Genomic DNA, 22,998 nt, shown 5'->3' on the forward strand with positions numbered 1-22,998 from the left:
GTAGGATTGTATTGCTATAAACTTCCCTCTTAGAACTGCTTTTGCTGCATCCCATAGGTTTGGGGTTTTCATTGTCATTTGTTTCTAGGTATTTTTTGGATTCCTCTTTGATTTCTTCAGTGATCTCTTGGTTATTAAGTAGTGTATTGTTTAGCCTCCATGTGTTTGTGTTTTTTTACAAATTTTTTCCTGTAATTGATATCTAGTCTCATAGCGTTGTGGTCGGAAAAGATACTTGATACGATTTCGATTTCCTTAAATTTACCAAGGCTTGATTTGTGACCCAAGATATGATCTATCCTGGAGAATGTTCCATGAGCACTTGAGAAGAAAGTTTATTCTGTGTTTTTTGGATGGAATGTCCTATAAATATCAAATAAGTCCATCTTGTTTAATGTATCATTTAAAGCTTGTGTTTCCTTATTTATTTTCATTTTGGTTGATCTGTCCATTGGTGAAAGTAGGGTGTTAAAGTCTCCCACTGTTATTGTGTTACTGTCAATTTCCCCTTTATGGCTGTTAGTATTCGCCTTATGTCCTGTGGTGTTCCTATGTTGGGTGCATAAATATTTACAATTGTTACATCTTCGTCTTGGATCGATCCCTTGTCCATTATGTAGTGTCCCTCTTTGTCTCTTGTAATAGTCTTTGTTTTAAAGTCTATTTTGTGTGATATGAGAATTGCTACTTCAGCTTTCTTTTGATTTCCATTTGCATGGAATATATTTTTCCATCCCCTCACTTTCAGTCTGTACGTGTCCCTAGGTCTGAAGTGGGTGTCTTCACCCACTTCAGCATATATACGAGTCTTATTTTTGTATCCATTCAGCCAGTCTATGTCTTTTGATTGGAGCATTTAATCCATTTACTTTTAAGGTAGTTATCAATATGTATGTTACTGTTACCATTTTCTTAATTGTTTTGGGTTTGTTATTGTAGGTCTTTCCTTCTCTTGTGTTTCCTGCCTAGAGAAGTTCCTTTAGCATTTGTTGTAAAGCTGGTTTGATGGTGCTGAATTCTTAACTTTTGCTTGTCTGTAAAGGTTTTAATTTCTCCGTCGAATCTGACTGAGATCCTTGCTGGGTAGAGTAATGTTGGTTGTAGTTTCTTCCCCTTCGTCAGTTTAAATATGTCCTGCCAGTCCCTTCTGGCTTGCAGAGTTTCTGCCGAAAGATCAGCTGTTAGCCTTATTGGGATTCCCTTGTATGTTATTCATTGCTTTTCCCTTGTTGCTTTTAATATTTTTTCTTTGTATTTAATTTTTGATAGTTTGATTAATGTGTGTCTTAGCATGTTTCTCCTGAATTTATCCTGTTCGGGACTCTCTGTGCTTCCTGGACTTGATTGACTATTTCCTTTCCCATATTAGGGAAGTTTTCAACTATAATTTCTTCAAATATTTTCTTAGTCCCTTTCTTTTTCTCTTCTTCTTCTGGGACCCCTATAATTCAAATGTTGGTGCATTTAATGTTGTCCCTGAGGTCTCTGAGACCGTCCTCAATTCTTTTCATTATTTTTTCTTTATTCTGCTGTGCAGTAATTATTTCCACTATTTTATCTTTCAGGTCACTTATCCGTTCTTCTGCCTCAGTTATTCTGCTATTGATCCCTTCTAGAGAATTTTTAAATATATGGAATGCTTCACGAATTTGCATGTCATCCTTGTGCAGGGACCATGCTAATTTTCTCTGTATCGTTCCAATTTTAGTATATGTGCTGCCGAAGCAAGCACATCATCAGATCTTTTATTTTTACAAATGAACTCTGGTGGCAGAAGGAAAAGCAACCAGCCTAATTCTTAATATAATCAGACCTTTTTTTTTTTTAAGTGACAGATTTTTACTACATTTGGCCTAGATATCTGTATAGTTCACTTATGCTTTAGGATCCTTGATAATTAGTTGGCATACCTGTGAAACCGAGTAGTTTCTGGACATTTTAATTTTGTGATGACTTCAGTTAGGTTGATTTTTTTTTTTTTTTTTGCGGTATGCGGGCCTCTCACTGTTGTGGCCTCTCCCGTTGTGGAGCACAAGCTCCAGACACGCAGGCTCAGTGGCCATGGCTTACAGGCGTAGCTGCTCTGCAGCATGTGGGATCTTCCCAGACTGGGGCATGAACCCGTGTCCCTTGCATCGGCAGGTGGTCTCTCAACCACTGCGCCACCAGGGAAGCCCAGATAGGTTGATTTTAAGCTCAGGTGTTTTGAGCAACAGAGAAGTCCTAGGACTCAGTAACTATTGCTATTTTACACTAGAAAAAAAATATTGTTTAATTGTTGCGACTAGTCAGTCTAAACCATTTCATTCTTTTCAACAGTATTATTGAAGTATGATATGTAAAACTCTCTACAGATAACATCATTTTGTATATAGAAAATCATGAAGAATCCATGAGTAAACTATTAGAACTAATAAATAAGCTTAGCAAGTCAGTATCAGTATACATAAATCATTTGTATTTATATATACTTACAGGAACAATCTGAGATTGAAATTAAGAAAACAATTTCATGTATAATAGCATCAAAAAGAATAAAATACTTAATAAATTTAACAAAGGAAGTTCAAAACTTATGCTCAGAAAGCTATAAAACATTTTTTAAAGAAATTAAAGATGTAAATAATAAATGGAGACAATTCGTGTTCATCAATTGAAAGAATTAATACATTCTCAACAGTGTATGAGGATTCCAGTTTTTCCAACACTAAGTATTTTGTACCTTTTTTGTTTGTAACCATTGTAATGGGTGTGTAGTAGTATCTTTTTTAAAAAAATTAATTTATTAATTTTTGGCTGCCTTGGGTCTTCGTTGCAGTGCGTGGGCTTCTTATCGCGGTTGCTTCTCTTGTTGCGGAGCACGGGCTCTAGGCTCACAGGCTTCAGTAGTTGTGGCTTGCAGACTCAGTAGTTGTGACACAAGGGCTTTGTTGCTCCACGGCATGTGGGATCTTCCTGGACTAGGGATCAAATCTGTGTCCCCTGCATTGGCAGGTGGATTCTTAACCACTGTGCCATCAGGGAAGTCCCTGTAGTAGTATCTTATTGTAATTTTGATTCACATTTTCCTAATGACATTGATGTTGAGCACATTTTCACATGTGTGTTAGATATTTGAATGTTCTTTTTGGTGAAATGACTTTTCAAGTCTTTTGCCCATTTTTAAATTGGCTTGTTTTCTTACTAATTTATAAAAGTTCATTATATATTCTGATCCTGAATATATATTCTGAATTATATGTTCAAGTCCTTCATCGGACACACTCTTTGGAAATATTTTCTGCCAGTCTCTGGCTTATCATTTACTCAGTTGTGTTTTCTTTAATATGCTGAAGTTATTATTTTTAATAAAATACAGTTTATCTGGTTTTTTTCTTCTGTATCTTATCTTTTGTTAGCATGTCTAAGAATGCTTCTCTAACCCAAGGCACAAAGACTTTCCCCTATATATTTTTTCAGAAGTTTTAGTTCTGTTAAGTCTAGGAGCTGTTTTGAGTTAATCTTTGTATGTGGTGTTAAGTAAGGATCTAAGTTCATTGCTTTGCATGTGGGTATGTAGTTGTACCAGCACCAGTTGTTGAAAAGACTGTTCTTACCACATTGAAACTTCTGGACACCTTAGCTGAAAACCAGTTGACCACAAATATAGGGGCATAATTCTGGACTCTCAGTTCTCTTTCACTTATCTGTATGCCTATTCATATGCTGGACTGTCTCAATTACTAGAACTTTATAGTAAGTTTTGAAATCGGGTAATCCAAGTCCTCCAACCATTTGCTTCTTTTTCAGAATGATTTTGGCTATTCTAGATCTTTTGCAGATTTTAATATTAAATTTTAGGGGCAGCTTATCATCTTAGCAACATTAAGTCTTCTAATCCATGAACATTTATTTATTTAGATCTTTATTTATTTAGAGTTTAAAAAATTTCTCTCAGCAATGAGTTGTAGTTTTCAGGGTACAAATCTTATGCTTCTTCCATTAAATTTATTCTTAAATATTTTATTCTTTTTTGATGCTGTTGTAAATGGAGTTGTTTTCCTTTTTTTTTTTTTTTTTTTTTTAATGCAGTATGCGGGCCTCTCACTGTTGTGGCCTCTTCCGTTGCAGAGCACAGGCTCCAGATGCTCAGGCTCAGCGGCCATGGCTCACGGGCCCAGCCGCTCCACAGCATGTGGGATCTTCCCAGACCAGGGCACGAACCCGTGCATCGGCAGGCGGACTCTCAACCACTGTGCCACCAGGGAAGCCCTGGAGTTGTTTTCTTAATTTTACTTTTGGATTGTTCATTCCTAGTGTATAGAAATAGAGTTGGTTTTTATATATTGACCTTGTATCCTATGACCTTGCTAAACAGATTTATTCGCTTTGGTAGCTTTTTTTTTTTTTTTGCTAGATTCATTAGGGTTTTCTACTCAGTTAATTATTAATTACAAATAAAAACAGTATTACTTTTTCCTTTTTAATCTTCATTCAGTTTTTCTTGCCTTCTTGCACTGGCTTGGACCAGTACAATGCTTAATATAAGAAGCAGGAGCTAACATCCTTGTTTCCAACATTGGGGAAAAAGCATTTATTCCTTCACCATTTAAGTATAATGTTCACCATAGGTTTTTTAGGTCTAGGAAGTTTACTTCTTTTCCTAATTTGTTGAGAGTTTTTATTATGAATAGGTGTTTGATTTTGTCAAATTCTTTTTCTGCGTCTGTTGAGATGATCAGGTTTTTTCTGTTAATATATTACATTGGTTTTTGGATGTTAAACTAGTCTTGAATTCCTGTGATAAATTCTACTTGATCATGGTTTATAATCCTCTTAATATGTTACCAAATATAGTTTGCTAATATTTTGTTAAAGATTTTTGTATCTGTGATCATGAGGGTTGTTCTGTAGTTTTCTTTTCATGTGGTATCTTTGGCTTTTATATCAGAGTAATACTAGCCTCACAAAATGAGTTGGAAGTGTTTCTACTCTTTTTCTGAAAGAGTTGTGAAGGATTAGTATTAATTCTTCTTTTAAATATTTGATAGCATTCACCAGTGAAACCGTCTGGGCTTGGACTTTTCACTGTGGGAAGGTTTTTATTTAAATTTTTCTATCTATTATAGTTCTGTCTAGATTTTGTGTTTCTCTTGAGTAGGTTTGGTAATTTTTGTCTTCCTGGGAACGTTTTTATTTCCTTTAAGTTGTCTGATTTATTGGCATAAATTTGTTCATAATATTCCCTTATAATTTTTAATATCTGTGGGATTCATAGCATTGTCTCCTTTTATTTTTTATTTTGGTAGCTTACATCTTCTCTTAATTTCTTACCCTTGTATTTTTTTAAGAATGTAGTTAAAATTTAATTTTTTTCCAGCTTTATTGAGGTATAATTGACAAATAAATGGTAATATATTTAAAGTGTACAACATAATGATTTGATACATATACACTGTGAAAGGATTCCAACATTTAAGTTAGTTAACACATCCATCACCTCACATGGTTACTTTTTGTGTCTGTGTGAAAAAGCTTAACATGCTATATTAAGAAAAGAAAAAAAGCTGAAGGTCTATACTCTTCAGTAAGGTGGAACCTTAGGTAATTCATGTGAGACTTATCTTCTGGTAAAGGTATTTTAATTTCCCTCTAAGCACTGCTTTAACTACATCTCTTCATTTTTAATATGTTGTATTTTCATTTCATTCAGTTAAAAATATTTTTAAAATTTTTTTCTTGCTATTTCTTCATTGACTTGGGTTATTTAAGAGTGCGTGTTTTGATTTCCAAATATTTGAGGTTTTCCCAGATTTCTTTGGATTCATGTATTTTGGGGCTCTTTTGTTAGATGTATATGCATTTATAATTGGTATATTCAAAGAAGAAATACATAAATCAATGATAACAGTTGGAGAGTTCAATATCCTACTCTCAAAAACTGATAAAACAATTAGAAAGAGTATAGAGGACTTAAGCAATCCTGTCAGTCAACTTGACCTAGCTGACATCGTAGACTCTCCACCCAACAACTACAGATACGGATTCTTTCCAAGCACATATGGAACAATTGCCAGGATAGACTATATACTGGGACACAAAACAAGTTTCAGTACCTTTTAAAAGGCTGAAATCATACAAAGTATGTCTCCAACCACAACAGAATTACATATAGAGTGACATGGACATATATACACTACCAAATGTAAAATAGATAGCTAGTGGGAAGCAGCCGCACAGCACAGGGAGATCAGCTTGGTGCTTTGTGACCACCTAGAGGGGTGGGATAGGGAAGGTGAGAGGGAGACGCAAGAGGGAGGAGATATGGGGATATATGTATATGTATAGCTGATTCACTTTGTTATAAAGCAGAAACTAACACACCATTGTAAAGCAATTATACTCCAATAAAGATGTTTAAAAAAAAAAAGATATCCACAGCAGGTCCATTCTTTGTCTGGAGCTTGCTTTCCCTTGCTGTGGAAGTGGTAAATCCCACAAGTTCAGGGTTTTTCTCCTGTAACACCTACTGCATGTGCAGGCATTCATCCTGGGCCCTTTGCATTTCCTTCACGAGACTTGGGGGCGAGGGGAATTGACAAAAAGAAACAAGAGTCCCTGACTGCTCCCAAAACCCTGAGTGGCACAACAAGGACTAAAAACTTCTCTTGGCTAAACCCAGAGGCCTCTTAAGCTAAAAACCATGGCTGGTTTTAACACTCCACCACTTCCTATTCCTAGGAAGGGTGATTTAGCCTTTTTAAATGTCAGTCGCCATATATAATATAGAGATACAATGATAGTACCTATTTCACAGAGTTGTAAGGATTGAATGAGTCCATGTAAAGAGCAAGAGTGCCATGTAGAAAGTGCTCAATAAATGGTAGCTGTCTAGAGACTACGTTGGTCTTCCTCTGCCTTTCCCTTGGAGAATTTATTCTCTGTGGCATATTTATTTAGACTGCCTCATGTTAAATATTCTCCTGTAATTCATAGACATTTTCAGGAGGTTGTTGTCCTACCATTTCATTGAAAACGAGGTCCAGAATTGTCATGCTTTCCTCTCTGCCTCTCTTCTAATAAGGTTATGACAGAATTCTAATGAATTCCATCAGTTGAAAATTGTGAGATTAAACGTATGCTCCAAGGTGAAGGAGATTTTAGGTTAATATTAGGAATGGACTTCTAAAGTCAGAAGTGTCCAACAACAGAATGGGCTGACTCCGGGCATACAGACAGAGGCTTTTGACTTGCAGAGCTCTGATTTGCCACTGCTTCGTCTGTCCCATCAAGTCCCTGAGGTCTGCAAGCTGTCATAATCTATTACACTGCAGTGAGGACTGTACCAAACATATATGCTACCTAATAAGTATTATATTTGTGTGACTTTGGAATTTGTGATGCACGATTTTATACTGTTGTAGTCAAATGAATTGATGAGAGGAAATGAACTATAACTTAGTGAATTGAAAAAGGTTATCATACTTCCCTGGGTATTGCCAAATACAGAGAGCAGACTTTAATATTAGACTCCAGTTGAAGATCTGGCTCTTGAATCTCCTGCAGAGCTAAAGGCACACAAAGCTCTGCAGTGAGGTCATGATAGTCTGAGGTCTATGTTGAGTGTAATTAGGCCCATCCATACTACACACATTATTCCATATTTTGATAAAGTGGGAAAAAATATTGAGGTTTTATCATATATAAGATTTTTATGTGCAAAGTTCAACAGATGTTGCATGCTGCTTTCAGAATTAAAGAAAATTACTTGGGCACTGATGTGTCCTTCCATGAAATGTTTTATTCTTAGCTGTCACACTCCCTGTCCCTTGCCCACAGCCATTATAGTGACCAGAAAGTCTGCTTGCTCTGCAGTGATGTGTCTTGACTAGTGCCCATTAGTTTTCAGTAGTTACCCCTGGCCTGCATGTTAGCCTTCAGTTTAATGGCCTTTTTTATGTTCATTCATTTTATTTTATTTCCCATCGTGGTTTTGTTTATTTCTTTTTTGTTTTTTGTTTTTTCTGTTCTCTTTTTTAAAACCGTCGTGGTTTGCCCTTCATATTCCCCAATATTTGCACATGACAAGATGTTGCCATCCCAACATTACCTCCCACTTCACTGACCAGTGCCACTACTGACCATCTAGCACCAGCCACAACTGGACCACTGCCTTCAGCTCCTCGAGATGTCGTGGCCTCCTTGGTCTCTACCCGCTTCATCAAATTGACATGGCGGACACCTGCATCAGATCCTCATGGGGACAACGTTACCTACTCTGTCTTCTACACCAAGGAGGGGATTGCTAGGTAAGTGCCTGTACTTCTGGAGCCGGTTGGTTGCGTCTTGTCCACCCAAGACCAGCCGTCCCCACCCTGACTCTTTACTGTGTAGAATCTGTACCAACTTTCAGTCCAGAAAATATGATGATCACTGAGATGACCTAGTTTTAGGTCATTAAAAGTAAATTCCTAAACAGAGTGAAGTCCTGGTATTTTTTCCTGCCTCTCTGGGATGACTTGGGGAGAGAGTTATTTAAGTTAGAAGTATTAAAATGTAACCAGGGCTACTGTTTTTTCATAAGAGTCAGTCAAGCACAACCCGTAGGCTATGTCTTTCTTAGAACTTTCAGATTCTAGAAATTAAGGTAGTTATTAAAGTAATCTTAATGAATATCTGTCTGCACCTGTACATGGATGTGGGCTGCTGAGCTCTGGGGTGGGGTGGGGGGGTCTCCTTGATGACACAAGAGTATTTAGTGACTCATTTTCCGTAAACAGCATTTCATTAAATTTCTCTCCATCTCCACCGCTTTCAGGAACTCACGTTGCCTCTCCATTGCTTTTGGAGATTCTCCAGAATCACCAGGCTGCTTTACTCCACAGTCTACCTTTGTTCTCTTCAGTCACTTCCCCCTTGAAAAAAGGGTTTTTCAACTAAAACCAAAATTCAGTTAATCTCTCTTGGCCCAGACTAAGCCCCATGAAGCCCTCATAAATCTTTCTCTACCTTTTTCAGCACATACAGCTTTTCTCTTGTATGTCTGTGCCACTGATATTGGCACTTAATTATGATAACACATGATCTAATACTACCACAGTTGTTACTCTTCTGTTATTTTATGTGTATTTGTGTTGTTTTCCCAACCAGGTTATAAACTCTTTGGGAGGTACCATGCCACATGCTGACTGTGTACTCTGAATATTGCTGAGTAGATTCCTTCATTGTGCTGTTACTTCCCACCAAAATAAGAAAACTAAAATAATCTGTTTTGGTTACGGCCCTAACCCATGAAATAAAGCTAGTATTTCTGCAAGGTGCTTACATTTGATATATATTATATTTAATACCAGCCTGGCAAGTTCAGCAAGTATAGGCACCTTCATCAAGTCAGTACCCCTTGGTTTAATACTCTTGAGACATCTGAGTGACTTAATTTGAGTCAGATAGGTGGAGCTGCTCCCAGGGTAATAGAATGTTCATCTGCACACTGCACTGGATGTTTGGGGAGTTACAAAGATAAGGAAACATAGAGCTAGTCCCAGAAAGGCAAGATATTACTACCAAACAAAACCTGTCTTAAAATGTTTCCAGTAGGCTTTTAGATCGCATTGCAAACGTCATGGGATTTCACAGAAGGAAAAAAGCGTTCAGTAATTCCTCAGAAGCAAGCTTATATGCATCACAGGGCCTTTGCACTTGTTGTTCCTTCTACCGGAACTGCATTTCCCTCACAAATAACTGTCTGGCTTCTTGTCCGTCATCCTCAGATGATCCCTTCTCAGGTCTTCCATGACTACCCACCCAGCTTAGCCCCTTGGTCACTGTCGCACAGTGGGGCACTTGGTGGCTTTTCCCAAGCCAGTTGTTAAATTTTCAGGAAATTTTGCAAACCCGATGACATGGCTCAGTAGCTCAAAATTGGGCATAGAGGGAATATTTACAGTGAGAAGTGCTACAAACCAGAGCCAGTTGTTAACCATTTACCAGAACGTCAGTGTAATATACCACCGTATTTTGTTTTTTAGCTTTTGTGTTGTGTTTCTTCAGAACACTTAATACTCAGAAATTTTCTCTTCATATTAATGCATTCATGGTGTTTGTCTTGTTCAGTGGAGTATCACCATCACCTGGAACAGAGCCTGGCTTATAAGTAGCACTACAAGTATAAATAAATACTTGTTAAGTGAGTAATTCTAATGAATTGAGAAATAATTATTCAAGAAATAATGTTGAGATAATTAACCTCCGTTTAATAGAAGGAATAAAAGCTGTATCTCTGTCTTATGTATAGCAACAAGTTATAGATGTATCAAGACGTATTTTTAAAACTTCTAAGTGTATTAGAAGAAAATATAGAAACTACTTGCATCACTTAATGTATCTTTTAAAGGAAGACAGAAAATTCAGGAACCATATAGGAGAGATTGACAGAGTTTATTATATAACTGTAAAATTCCATGTGATAAAACATAATAAACAAAATCAAATTATCAACTGATAAGCTGAGAAAAAATTTAACATTTGTACAAGATTGTATTGATACCCAGTCTATATAAAGAACTTCTACAAATCACAACTAAAAGACAGATATCTCAAGAGGCAGATGGTATAAGTAGGTACGTCAAAGAAGTTAGTGGAAAGCCAATTAAAGTTTAAAAAAAAGTTTTCACCATTACTAACAATCTTGGAAATACAAAATGATGAGTTAACATTTTTCACCTGTAAGGCTGGCAGAAATTTTAAGTTGATAATATCCAGTGTTAAGTGAGCTGAATGTTGGGATTAAATCCAATCTAGGCTCTTGGTGGCAGTATAAGTTAGAGGAGCCTTTGGAGAAGGTGATTTGGCAGAATTTAAAAAAAAATTTTTTTAATGCACATTCCTTTCAACCCAACAATTACACTTCTTGGTGTCTGTCCTATAGATATGCCAATATACATACACATAGGGCACTCATAAAAAATGTTTATTGTAGCATTATTTGTAAGGATTAAAAAAAGGAAACAAAGTAAATGTCCACTGGTAGAAGAATGGGCATATAGTTAATATATGTATATCCATATGAAGTATGATGCAGGAATTTTTTAAATGACTTATATCTATGTATTTTGATGTGTATGATGCCTAGATCAGTGATTCTCAACCAGGGACAGTTTTGCCCCCCATCTCCCGGTGGGCATTTGGCAATGTCTGCTGACATTTTTGGTTATTGCAACTGAGGTGGGAGGGGATGCTTACTGCCGTCTAGTGAGTAGAAGCCAGAGATGCTGACAAACATCCTACAATGTACAGGACAGCTCCCCCTGACCCACAAAAACAAAGAATTATCCTGCCCAAAATGTCAAGATACAGGTCTACATGCCCCCTTTAGGTCTCAGGGTGGAACAGGTTTTAAGGAGGGAGAAAAACTAGGACTTTTAATTTTTTAAATTATATATATTTTTGTTTTTAATGAAAATCTATCACTTATCAGTAAATCATGTGTTGAAATAAGCAGGGGTGATTAATAAATGAAGTTGGAATTGAAAAAATGTAGAAGATCAATTGGCAGGGGCAGGAGGACAGGGCAAGTATATGTGAGGAAAGAGGAGATGCAAAGAAGATCCAGTTTAATTTGTGTTGTCTGTTGTTGGAAGGATGGGAAAGTAAGAATGCTCTGGCCTAGAGTTTTTGGTCAGAATTAGTAAGAGATTACAATAAAGTGAAAGTTTGGAGCCAAGTGTTGGAATGCCAGTAAGAATTTTGACATAATCAGTTAAGAAGGGACCATTTTAGACTCCTGAGCAACTGTACACTGTGGTTTTATTAAACAGCTTTTATTAGCAATACTTGGAGAGCACTGCATAAGATTAGAGAGGAAAAGCAGTGGAGTCAGGGAGACAGATCAGTAGTAGTTAGGTTGATCTAGGCATGCAGTAGGCCCAGAAGAAGATGACAGCAGTGACTTGGAACAGACAATAAACCTGGGGAATATTTCAAAGGGATATTCTTGGAGATTGTATTAATAATTTTTGCCTTACGTATCTGTTAGTCTAGTCCGGGAGCTGGCAAACTATAGACCCTGGGCCAAATCAAACTTGTTATTTTTATGGCCCAAGAGCTAAGAATAGTTTTTACATTTTCCAACGGTTACATTTTAATAGGTTATACAAGTAACTACAGTTGACCCTTGAACAACATGGGTTTGAACTGCACACACCCACTTACATGTGGATTTTTCTCAGTAAATCCGTAGTACAGTACTACACGATCCACAGTTGGTTGAATTCCCAGATTCAGAACTGTGGATTGGGAGGACGAACTAAAGTTATATTTGGATTTTTAACTGTGGAGATGGTTGGTAATGTTTTTCATTTGGCGTCTTGGCCTGTAGATATTTACTATTAAGTCCTTTAAGAAAAAGTTCACCACCCTGGGCTCATTCTTTCATTTAATACATGAAGAAACTGAAGCCCAGAAAGAATTGGTGACTTTCCCACGATCCCCTAGCAAGCTAGTAGTGTTGCCAGAACTAGAATTGGAGCTCCTGACTTCTGGCCCAGCACTGTCTTAGTAGAAAGTGTATCTTTTCCTTTCTCTTTTGACTCTTAGCTAAGAAATTCTAACCCAAGACCCATCATAACCTCACACATTTATGAGAATGGTCCTCCATAACTCACCCTGGATCTTTCCTGAAGTCAAGTTTTTTTCTAGACAGACACTTGGTTCTGGGACCTCAAACCAATCTACTGTTAGAAGCCTTTTCAGGTGCTAGATGTTTTATCTTAGGGAATCATACCTACTACTGATTTTTTCTTATTGTGATGCTTCTGTAGAAATTTGTTCTAGGTATTTTCCCCTTTTACATAGGAACAAACAAAAAGATAAATGTGATATCATTACTATATCAGATTTACACATCAAAAGGCAAATTTCCATTCATTCATTCAGCACACATTTGCGATGCTACTTCTGTGGGTGAGCCCTCTGTGGTATGTGAACATGAATGAGACACTCTTTCACTTTGATTTAAAGTAAGATAGTGCCCCCCCCCCCCCGCTGTCTTTCTGAGAGAGAACTTGTTTAAACTTTCGTACAGTGAGCAAAACAGACTATTCTGTGCTCTGGCGTGGAGCTGTTAGTTTAATGAAATGTCAAATACCATACTTCCTTTTAGACAGCATTTGTGATTGGATCAAGTGTCAGAAACCTCACAGCATAAGAAATCAGTTGATACTCTCCTTCTAAATCTTGTGATTTAGAGGTTTAGCTGAAAAGAAAATAATATCTATAGATATCTCAAGTGTCTCTGAGCAATAACATTTGTTACCATGATGTTCTTTTCCAGTGGACCTAACTGACTGTAGACAACCTTTATAAATACGTTGTGCGTGGGTACTGTTTGTTTTAATTAAAATAACGTAGCTTAAAGAACTATAGAAAACTATTGAAAAACGCTTACATCTCTGAAATGCAAATGTTTACACACAATCAGACAAATTGGCATATGGTCATGTAGAACTAAACAAATTTTAATCAGTAGCTTCAGGGAAAATTATCAATATTTTAAAGTAAGAATTCAATTCAACAGATTATTAGGTAATTTAAAATAATTTCTTCCACAGAGTAGTTCTGGGCTCTTTTATTGCTCTCTCAAGATAGACACAGATCTTTCCTCACATGATCAGTAATTCTTAAAGACCAGCTATTTGTCTAAAGCAATTATTTTCCTTTACAATGTTTGTTGAAAGCAAATATAAGCTGGTTTTTGTTATAGTGAGTACAGTATACTGAGCATAATTATGGGCCCAAGTGTGGACACAGAGACCCCCAAAATAGAACCTGGAGGCCACCTTTTTAAAGAACCTAACCCAATAACTGTTTTTATGTTTTCATCTCATAACACTAGACCACTGGCCATTTGTACTGTTTGTGGTAAGATTTGTTAAACATTTCAAATCAGTTTGAAAATCATTCAAGAAGATTTTTTGTTTTAAGAAATAAATTATAAAAATCAGAGTCACGATTAGCTTATTTTATAGACTGATTCATTTAAATTTTTAATGTTTTGTTCTCAGTTTTGAAGGTGATAATCTCTAATTTTCTTTTTGTTGAGAGCCTGTTATCCAGAAGATACACAGCATTCTTTGATACTGTCTGTGAAAATTGGGTCATACCTATAATCACCTTCTATATGTCTCCCTGAGGATAACCCCTTAAAATTCGGTGATTTTCTAAAGCATACAGAATTGGTGACCAGCTGCCCCATTTGAGATGGCACCAAGAAGACTCTGTGTCTTTTCTGAAAGGAAGTTGTGATTATGGCCAGCAATATCAGTAATGTTTAAGCAAGAACATCAGCGATTTATCAGACATGTATGACATTGCTCTTTGCCAGCGTCTATATTCTGTGCACTATTCCACCCCCAAAAGTTTCCTTTTTTGAGAGTTGATTTGACTTAGATTTATTAAGATTTTGATGTCATATGGTATCTATAGGCATTACAATGAAAATGAAACTGCACGTTCTGGAAATTTTCCTAATCGATCCCTCTTTCTCCAAAGGGAACGTGTTGAAAATACCAGTCGCCCTGGAGAAATGCAGGTAACCATCCAAAACCTAATGCCAGCGACTGTGTACATCTTTAGAGTTATGGCTCAAAATAAACATGGCTCCGGAGAGAGTTCAGCTCCACTACGAGTAGAAACACAGCCTGAGGGTAAGTCTCCCACCTCTCTGTCAGCCCCACCTGTAGAGAGACCTGTGTGAAGGGCTACCTTATATATAGTGTGGCATTCCATAGGAGTGCAGAAGATAACAGTTCCTCACCTTCAAGGTTCTTACAAAATAGTTACGGGAGATCAAATTAATTCACATCAAGCAGTAGCAAATAGTGTAAGACAATATAATTCTGCTGATAGACACCCAAATTTTACTGATCCTTTAAGACCTACTCAGATGCCTTCTTAGAATCTTCCCTCTGATCTTATCTAATATTGTATCCTGACAGTCCTAAGCTACATTATCATTTTCTTCCTTGAATTATAGTTATGAATATATCTCATTAATTTTATGGCAAAGACAGTGTCTTTGTTACCCTTTTATTTCCCACCATATCTAATACAGTGCCTCACACAGGCAGTAGGTATTTAATAATTGTTATTAACGGGATTGCCCTGATCTTTATACATAACCACACTCTTTGGAATCTCTTCAGGGCTTTACTTTGGACCTGCTGTCTTTTGTGCTAAATAATGTTACTTCCAGTTACATTTCTTAAGATTTTCTCCAACTGAAATGAGTGTCAAGTTGATTTATCTTATAAATGTCTTCTATGTCTTACATTTTGGTTTTAAACTATAGGCCAGAAATGATAAGAAGCAGTCAAATCAGAATTAATGCTTATCTCATGAGGCTTTCTTCTACACTTTTACCTTTAACATGAGCCACTGTTTTTCCTTGGAGCCTTCTCCAGATTTCTTTTACTGTTAACTGCACTAGTGTTTCTGTATTAACAAACTTGCAGTAACAAAATTTTACTTCAGCTAGGGAGCATGGGAGATAAATTCATGACATTTACTGACCAGGGAACTAAACATATTAAATGAATTTACTGCTGAAACTATGGAAATAATTCAAGGACTCTGCCTGATGGGTAGAATAAGTAAAGTCGAGAAGCTGTGGAACTTCACTTTCTAATGCTGCAGCAAATCATTTACCCATCAAACAGTTATTGAGGACCTCCTCTACCAGACACTGCACAAACTATTAGAGATGCAGGGGATGGACAAGATAGGAATTCTCCCCTTAAAGAATGAGCAGTCAAGATAGAAGGCCATTGATCATTTCAGTAGTAGAGCTTAAAGATCAGGAATCAAACCCAAGCAACAACAAGAGGGCTAACAGAGCCAGGGGGTTGATTTAAGGAAAGAATATGTTCTCGCTTCAGGGAAAGTATGTTGAATTTCATGGTTACTGTGTCCAGATGAGAGCAGGAACAATGAATTAGATTTCAAACTCAAGCCACGAAGCAAAACTCAATTTTCCTTCATTAACTCTCACATACAGGCATCATTCATGATTGATAATGGAATACAGAACAAGGAAGATTTACTGTAAAAGTTAGGTATATCAAGTCAGGTTCCTAGTAAAAGATGAGACCTGAGGTTGGCCTTAAAGCATTTGGCTTAGAGCAAGCATTCCTGGGGAAGGACACTGCTTGACCCAACCCCAAAATAGGACAAACAGTGCACATGCAAGGTGAGTCATGATGAAAATGAAGGAAAAGACCATTGAATTTGATTCAGTTCCAGGGTTCAATCCTGGGGCCATGAACCTTCTGAAGATACATGAAAATATTTGTGTGTCTGTACATGTTCACATTTTCCTTGGGAAAGAGCCTGTGGTTTTCATTATCATTTCAGAACTTACAAGTCAAACTATTGAGAACCACTGGACTAGAAGGGGCATTGTCAAGTTAGAGATGAAAGAAGAGGTTTATTGAGTGCCTGTCATGTGCCAGGCACCATGTTAGGCAGCAAGATGTAAAGACAAGTAAGACTTGACTTCTGTTCACAAGGAGCTTACGGTTTGGTACCAGCGCCAGACAAGTAAACGGGCAATAATGTTATGTACAGTCATCACAAGGAAAGTAGGCAGCACAATCATTTATTCAAGGAATTCAATTAAAAGAAAGTAGCTAAATAAGAATGTAGATGGAAGGGGCAACAGATTCTGATGAGAGTATTTTAGGGGTAGAGAGTGACTATAACATGTTTTGGCAAAAGAGGAGTTAGTGGAGAGAGATTTGCATTTTATCTGGAGGTATTCAGCTTGGGGGCAGGTGGGAGGGGCCGTAAGTGTTGGAGTCAGCCCTGGGAAAATAGTTTACATTTTAACTTTTCAAACCAACTTAAAATCTTTTTCCATTTTTTAATGCCACTGTACAGATGAAATGAAAGAATTTACTAGCGCCTTTTTTTAGGATCATCTTTGCCTACATTTAGCCAATGAATATACTGAAAGTGATTTCAAGGGAATTTGTTCTGTTCTCCTTCCCTTTTAAAAAGTTAGGGAAGGGCTTCCCTGGTGGCGCAGTGGTTGGGAGCCCGCCTGCAGATGCAGGGGACACGGGTTCGTGCCCTGGTATGGGAGCGGCTGGGCCCGTGAGCCATGGCCGCTGAGCCTGCGTGTCCGGAGCCTGTGCTCCGCAATGGGAGAGGCCACAGCAGTGAGAGACCCGCGTACCGCAAAAAAAAAAAAAAAAAAAAAAGGAGAAAGTTTTCCATAGCAGCAGAAGTGTGACAAATCCCACCTGTCAAGCTGCACAAAATATGCTCTTAAGGGAATAACATGATTCATGCCTAAATAAAGCAAACAACTGCCAGAAAACCATATTCAGGTTTCTCTCTTTGGTAAGAAAACTAATCTTAAGCTGTCATGCTGTTATTTAAGCAACCTAGTTTGTTTTACATTTTGTTAGTTTTTTCCCCTTTTCTTTAATCTAATGGATGTCTGTTACAGAAGCACTGGCACCAGAGAAATGGTTTTCAGATATAGAGTATCCACCAAAGTGTAGATATAGGCACCTGCCAGGATTTGTGTATAAATTGAGACTGGAACCTGTCAGTCAGACAAAAAGAATATAGTAAAAAAGGATGTGAGCTGTTGTAGGATTTAGAGCTGGGCACACAATCAGTCAACCAATCATGGGATCTTCCAGTCACATCCTCCCACAGAGGGTGTTGTCATAAGCCCCTAACTGGTTTTCCTTAGTCCATGTTTTAGAATGAGGAAGTGCTCAGCTCCTCGCTCCACCACTTGCCAACTTTTCCATCATTTGGGAATGTTTCTTAACCTCTCAGCCTCATCCATAAGTAGGGATGATAACAGTATCCATCTCATTTGGGTTAGTGCACAGATTAAATAAGATGTAATTTAAATAAATGTAAAGCGCTTAATGCTGGACTGATTACAAGCATTCAATAAGTGGTGGCTATTTTTTAAATTATTATTTATCTAGTCTTGTGCCATTATTGTTTTTCTTCCATGCATGTGTTCACATGTTCTTTTTAAATGCAGATCTGATCATGTCATGTTCCTGCTCATAATTTTTCAGTAATTACCTAACACCTACAAGAAATAATCCAAACTCATAGCAGGGCCTTAGAGGTTCTCCTTTATCTGGCTCTTGTCATCCTTTGCAGCATTCTGTCTCCCATATCCATTCTTTGTTTCAACCGGAACCACATGACACTGTCTTCTCACCTGTTATGTCCAAATTGACTGGATCAATTTCCCTCTTGGTATCTGAGAAAACTACTCATTCTTCCTGCTCCCCAGAAGTCCTCACCAATCCTTCCCCTTTCCACCTCCACCCAAAGCAGAATTGTGTACTCTCTTCTTTCAGTTTTCATTACAGACGTTACCTAATCTATCAGCACTTACGATCTTCTTTGTAACTATATGTCTGACTTCCCTCTAGACTGGGAGTTCTTTGTGGGCAGGGACTCTGTCCATTATTCATTGTATCCCCAGAGCCTGGCAAAAGAAGGCTCTCTTTTTGTGATGTTTGCTTTTATGTGCTGCAGTTCCACTGCAAAATTAGAATTTTATAAACCACAAGAAGAATTCTGCACTGTTCACTTTTTTCTTTGAATAAATTTGAGATACTTCACAGATAATTTTTGGTTTTTCAGTCATAAAGAGGGAAATCATTTAATTATATATTATCCTGAAACCATTTCAGTGAGATCACTTGTTTTCATAGTTTTTATTGTATTAAAAACATAGTCAGGGCTTCCCTGGTGGCGCAGTGGTTAAGAATCTGCCTGCCAACGCAGGGAACACAGGTTCGAGCCCTGGTCCAGGAAGATCCCACATGCCGCAGAGCAACTAAACCCGTGTGCAAGAACTACTGAGCCTGCACTCTAGAGCCTGAGCCACAACTACTGAGCCCGTGTGCCACAACTACTGAAGCCCACATGCCTAGAGCCCATGCTCTTCAACAAGAGAAGCCACCTCAGTGAAAAGCCCATGCACCGCAATGAAGAGTAGTCCCCTCTCGCTACAACTAGAGAAGACCCGCGTGCAGCAACGAAGACCCAACGCAGCCAAAAATAAATAAATAAATAGAATTAAAAAAAAAAAAAAACATAGTGTGCCATTATTGCTGAGAATGGTCTTGAGGGTTGCAGTAAATTTTATTTATGTCTTACTGTCTTGAAATTTTCTTTCTAGTTCAGCTCCCTGGCCCAGCACCTAACATCCGAGCGTATGCAACTTCACCTACTTCCATTACTGTCACCTGGGAAACACCATTGTCTGGAAATGGAGAAATTCAGAATTACAAACTGTACTACATGGAAAAAGGAACTGATAAAGAACAGGTATAATAGGAAGCCATTTTTTAATGCATTGATTGGAATAGTAGAGTTGAAATATATTTCCAAAACTCAATACCTGCTTGTCTAAAAATCTGAGGAAAAAAATATGTATAAGAAATGAAAAGTTGATAGATTCTATTTCTTAGTACAAAGTTTTATTCTGTAGTTTTTGCCAGCAAGGGTTCCTAAACATCAAGGAGTATTTCTCAGCAAACTGCAGTGCTTATGATTAATTTGCTTTAACTGTTAAATAATATTCTGTAAAAGGGATAAAAATCTACATTATGTCAGATATGGAATTTGTATAGTTAATTATTCTGCAGCATTTCTTTTGGCTTGAGTTGTGTATATATAAATTGTTTTATTTTATTCAAGGATGTTGATGTTTCAAGTCACTCCCACACCATTAACGGGTTGAAAAAATATACAGAGTATAGTTTCCGAGTGGTGGCCTACAATAAACATGGTCCTGGAGTCTCCACACAAGATGTTGCTGTTCGAACATTTTCAGATGGTGAGTCTTTCTTCCTCTGGAACAAAACACCATGCTTGGGGGCACTGGTGGCATAGTAGCAAGATCATGGGCTTTGACGTCAAGGAGATTTGGTTCAGATACCAGTTCTAGTAGTGTGACTTCGGTCAAGTCACTTCACATGTCTGAGCATGTTTCCTTATATGTGAAATTTATAATACCAACTTAATTGGGTTGCTGTAAAGATCCAGTGAGAGAGCATTGAGCATGTAGTGCCTGGTACTAAATAGTTTCTCTGTATTTTTATTTTTACTAGATGGTTTTGTATAAGTAAATATTATTGCTTGTTCATAGCACAGACCATCCCAGGGCTGTTGGAAGGCTGGGCTTGCTCTACTTAGTAATCATATTTGCCTGCCAGATAGGTCTTTTTTTTTTAACATCGTTATTGGAGTATAATTGCTTTACAATGGTGTGTTAGTTTCTGCTGTATAACAGAGTGAATCAGCTATACATATACATATATCCCCATATCTCCCCCCTCTTGCATCTCCCTCCCGCCCTCCCTATCCCAACCCTCTAGGTGGACACAAAGCACTGAGCTGATCTCCCTGTACTATGTGCTGCTTCCCACTAGCTACCTGTTTTGCATTTGGTAGTGTGTATATGTCCCTGCCACTCTCTCACTTCATCCCAGCGTACACTTCCCCCTCCCCATGTCCTCAAGTGCATTCTCTATGTCTTCGTCTTTATTCCTGTCCTAACCCTAGGTTCTTCAGAACCATTTTTATTTTTTACAGATTCCATATATATGTGTTAGCATACGGTATTTGTTTTAATCTTTCTGACTTATTTCACTCTGTATGACAGTCTCTAGGTCCATCCACCTCACTACAAATAACTCAGTTTCGTTTCTTTTTATGGCTGAGTGATATTCCATTGTATATATGTGCCATATCTTCTTTATCCATTCATCGGTTGATGGACACTTAGGTTGGTTCCATGTCCTGGCTATCGTAAATAGAGCTGCAGTGAACATTGTGGTGCATGACTCTTTTTGAATTATGGTTTTCTCAGGATATATACCCAGTAGTGGGATTGCTGGGTCATATGGTAGTTCTATTTTTAGGTTTTTAAGGAACCTCCATACTGTTCTCCATAGTGGCTGTATCAATTTACATTCCCACCAACAGTGTGAGAGGGTTCCCTTTTCTCCACACCCTCTCTGGCATTAATTGTTTGTAGATTTTTTGATGATGGCCATTCTGACTGTTGTGAGGTGATACCTCATTGTAGTTTTGATTTGCATTTCTCTAATGATTAGTGATGTTGAGCATCCTTTCATGTGTTTGTTGGCAATCTGTGTATCTTCTTTGGAGAAATATCTATTTAGGTCTTCTGCCCGTATTTGGATTGGGTTGTTTGTTGTTTTGATATTGAGCTGCATGAGCTGCTTGCTTGTAAATTTTGGAGATTAATCCTTTGTCAGTTGCTTCGTTTGCAAGTATTTTCTCCCATTCTGAGGGTTGTCTTTTGGTCTTTTTATGGTTTCCTTTGCTGTGCAACAGCTTTTAAGTTTCATTAGGTCCCATTTGTTTGTTTTTGTTTTTATTTCCATTTCTCTGGAAGATGTGTCAAAAAGGATCTTGCTGTGATTTATGTCATAGAGTGTTCTGCCTATGTTTTCCTCAAGAGTTTGATAGTGTCTGGCCTTACATTTAGGTCTTTAAGCCATTTTGAGTTTATTTTTATGTATGGTGTTAGGGAGTGTTCTAATTTCATTCTTTTACATGTAGCTGTCCAGTTTTCCCAGCACCACTTATTGAAGAGGCTGTCTTTCCTCCATTGTATATTCTTGCCTCTTTTGTCAAAGATAAGGTGACCATATGTGTGTGGGTTTATCTCTGGGCTTTCTATCCTGGTCCGTTTATCTATATTTCTGTTTTTGTGCCAGTACCATACTCTCTTGATTACTGTAGCTTTGTAGTATAGTCTGAAGTCAGGGAGGCTGATTCCTCCAGCTCAGTTTTTCTTTCTCAAAATTGCTTTGACTATTCGGAGTCTTTTGTGTTTCCATGCAAATTGTGGAAATGTTCTAGTTCTATGAAAAATGGCATTGGTGGTTTGATAGGGATTGCATTGAATCTGTAGATTGCTTTGGGTAGTGTAGTCATTTTCCCAATGTTGATTCTTCCAATCCAAGAACATGGTATATCTCTCCATCTATTTGTATCATCTTTAATTTCTTTCATCAGTGTCTTATAGTTTTCTGTATACAGGTCTTTTGTCTCCTACGGTAGGTTTATTCCTAGGTATTTTATTTTTTTTGTTGCAGTGGTAAATGGGAGTGTTTCTTTAGTTTCTCTTTCAGATTTTTCATCATTTAGTGTATAGGAATGCCAGAGATTTCTGTGCATTAATTTTGTATCCTGCTACTTTACCAAATTCATTGATTAGCTGTAGTAGTTTTCTGGTAGCATCTTTAGGATTTTCTGTGTATAGTATCATGTCATCTGCAAACAGTGACAGCCTTACTACTTCTTTTCCAGTTTGGATTCCTTCTATTTCTTTTTCTTCTCTGATTGCTGTGGCTAAAGAGAAGCCTTGTCTTTTTAACAAGCCTTGTCTTTTTCCTGATCTTAGTGGACATGGTTTCAGTTTTTCACCATTGAGAACGACATTGGCTGTGGGTTTGTCATATATGGCCTTTATTATGTTGAGGTAAGTTCCCTCTATGCCTACTTTCTGGAGGGCTTTTATTATAAATGGGTGTTGAATTTTGTTGAAAGGTTTTTCTGCATCTATTGAGATGATCATATGATTTTTCTCCTTCAATTTGTTAATGTGGTTTATCACACTGATTGATTTGAGTATATTGAAGAATCCTTGCTTTTCTGGGATAAACCCCACTTGATCGTGGTGTATGATCCTTTTAATGTGCTGTTGGATTCTGTTTGCTAGTATTTTGTTGGGGATTTTTGCATCTATGTTCATCAGTGATATTGGCCTGTAGTTTTCTTTTTTTGTGACATCTTTGTGTGGTTTTGGTATCAGGGTGATGGTAGCCTCATAGAATGAGTTTGGGAGTGTTCCTCCTTCTGCTATATTTTGGAAGAGTTTGAAAAGGATAGGTGTTAACTCTTCTCTAAATGTTTGATAGAATTCGCCTGTGAAGCCAT

General features: G+C 37.5%; 1 protein-coding gene and 1 non-coding gene across 20 annotated transcripts in view; one reads left to right on the plus strand and one right to left on the minus strand.

Moving 5' to 3' along the window:
- Positions 1–22,998, plus strand: part of NEO1 (neogenin 1) — a 248,708-nt gene that overhangs the window by 174,182 nt on the left and 51,528 nt on the right. For 14 of the 19 annotated variants that reach the window (XM_059055975.2, XM_067029328.1, XM_067029315.1 and 11 more), the window contains exons 8-11: positions 8,069–8,288; positions 14,527–14,681; positions 19,202–19,350; positions 19,723–19,861. In XM_059055975.2, the coding sequence (XP_058911958.1) occupies positions 8,069–8,288; positions 14,527–14,681; positions 19,202–19,350; positions 19,723–19,861 (663 nt within the window). The remainder of the gene's footprint in view (positions 1–8,068; positions 8,289–14,526; positions 14,682–19,201; positions 19,351–19,722; positions 19,862–22,998) is intronic. The other 5 variants (XM_067029327.1, XM_067029316.1, XM_067029322.1 and 2 more) reach the window with 1 other exon arrangement.
- LOC131754192 (U6 spliceosomal RNA) lies at positions 1,626–1,732 on the minus strand. The gene has a single exon (XR_009335225.1). It is a non-coding gene; the product is annotated as a U6 spliceosomal RNA (small nuclear RNA).

Source organism: Kogia breviceps, chromosome 3, assembly GCF_026419965.1.
Source record: "Kogia breviceps isolate mKogBre1 chromosome 3, mKogBre1 haplotype 1, whole genome shotgun sequence".
Lineage (NCBI taxonomy): Eukaryota > Metazoa > Chordata > Mammalia > Artiodactyla > Physeteridae > Kogia > Kogia breviceps.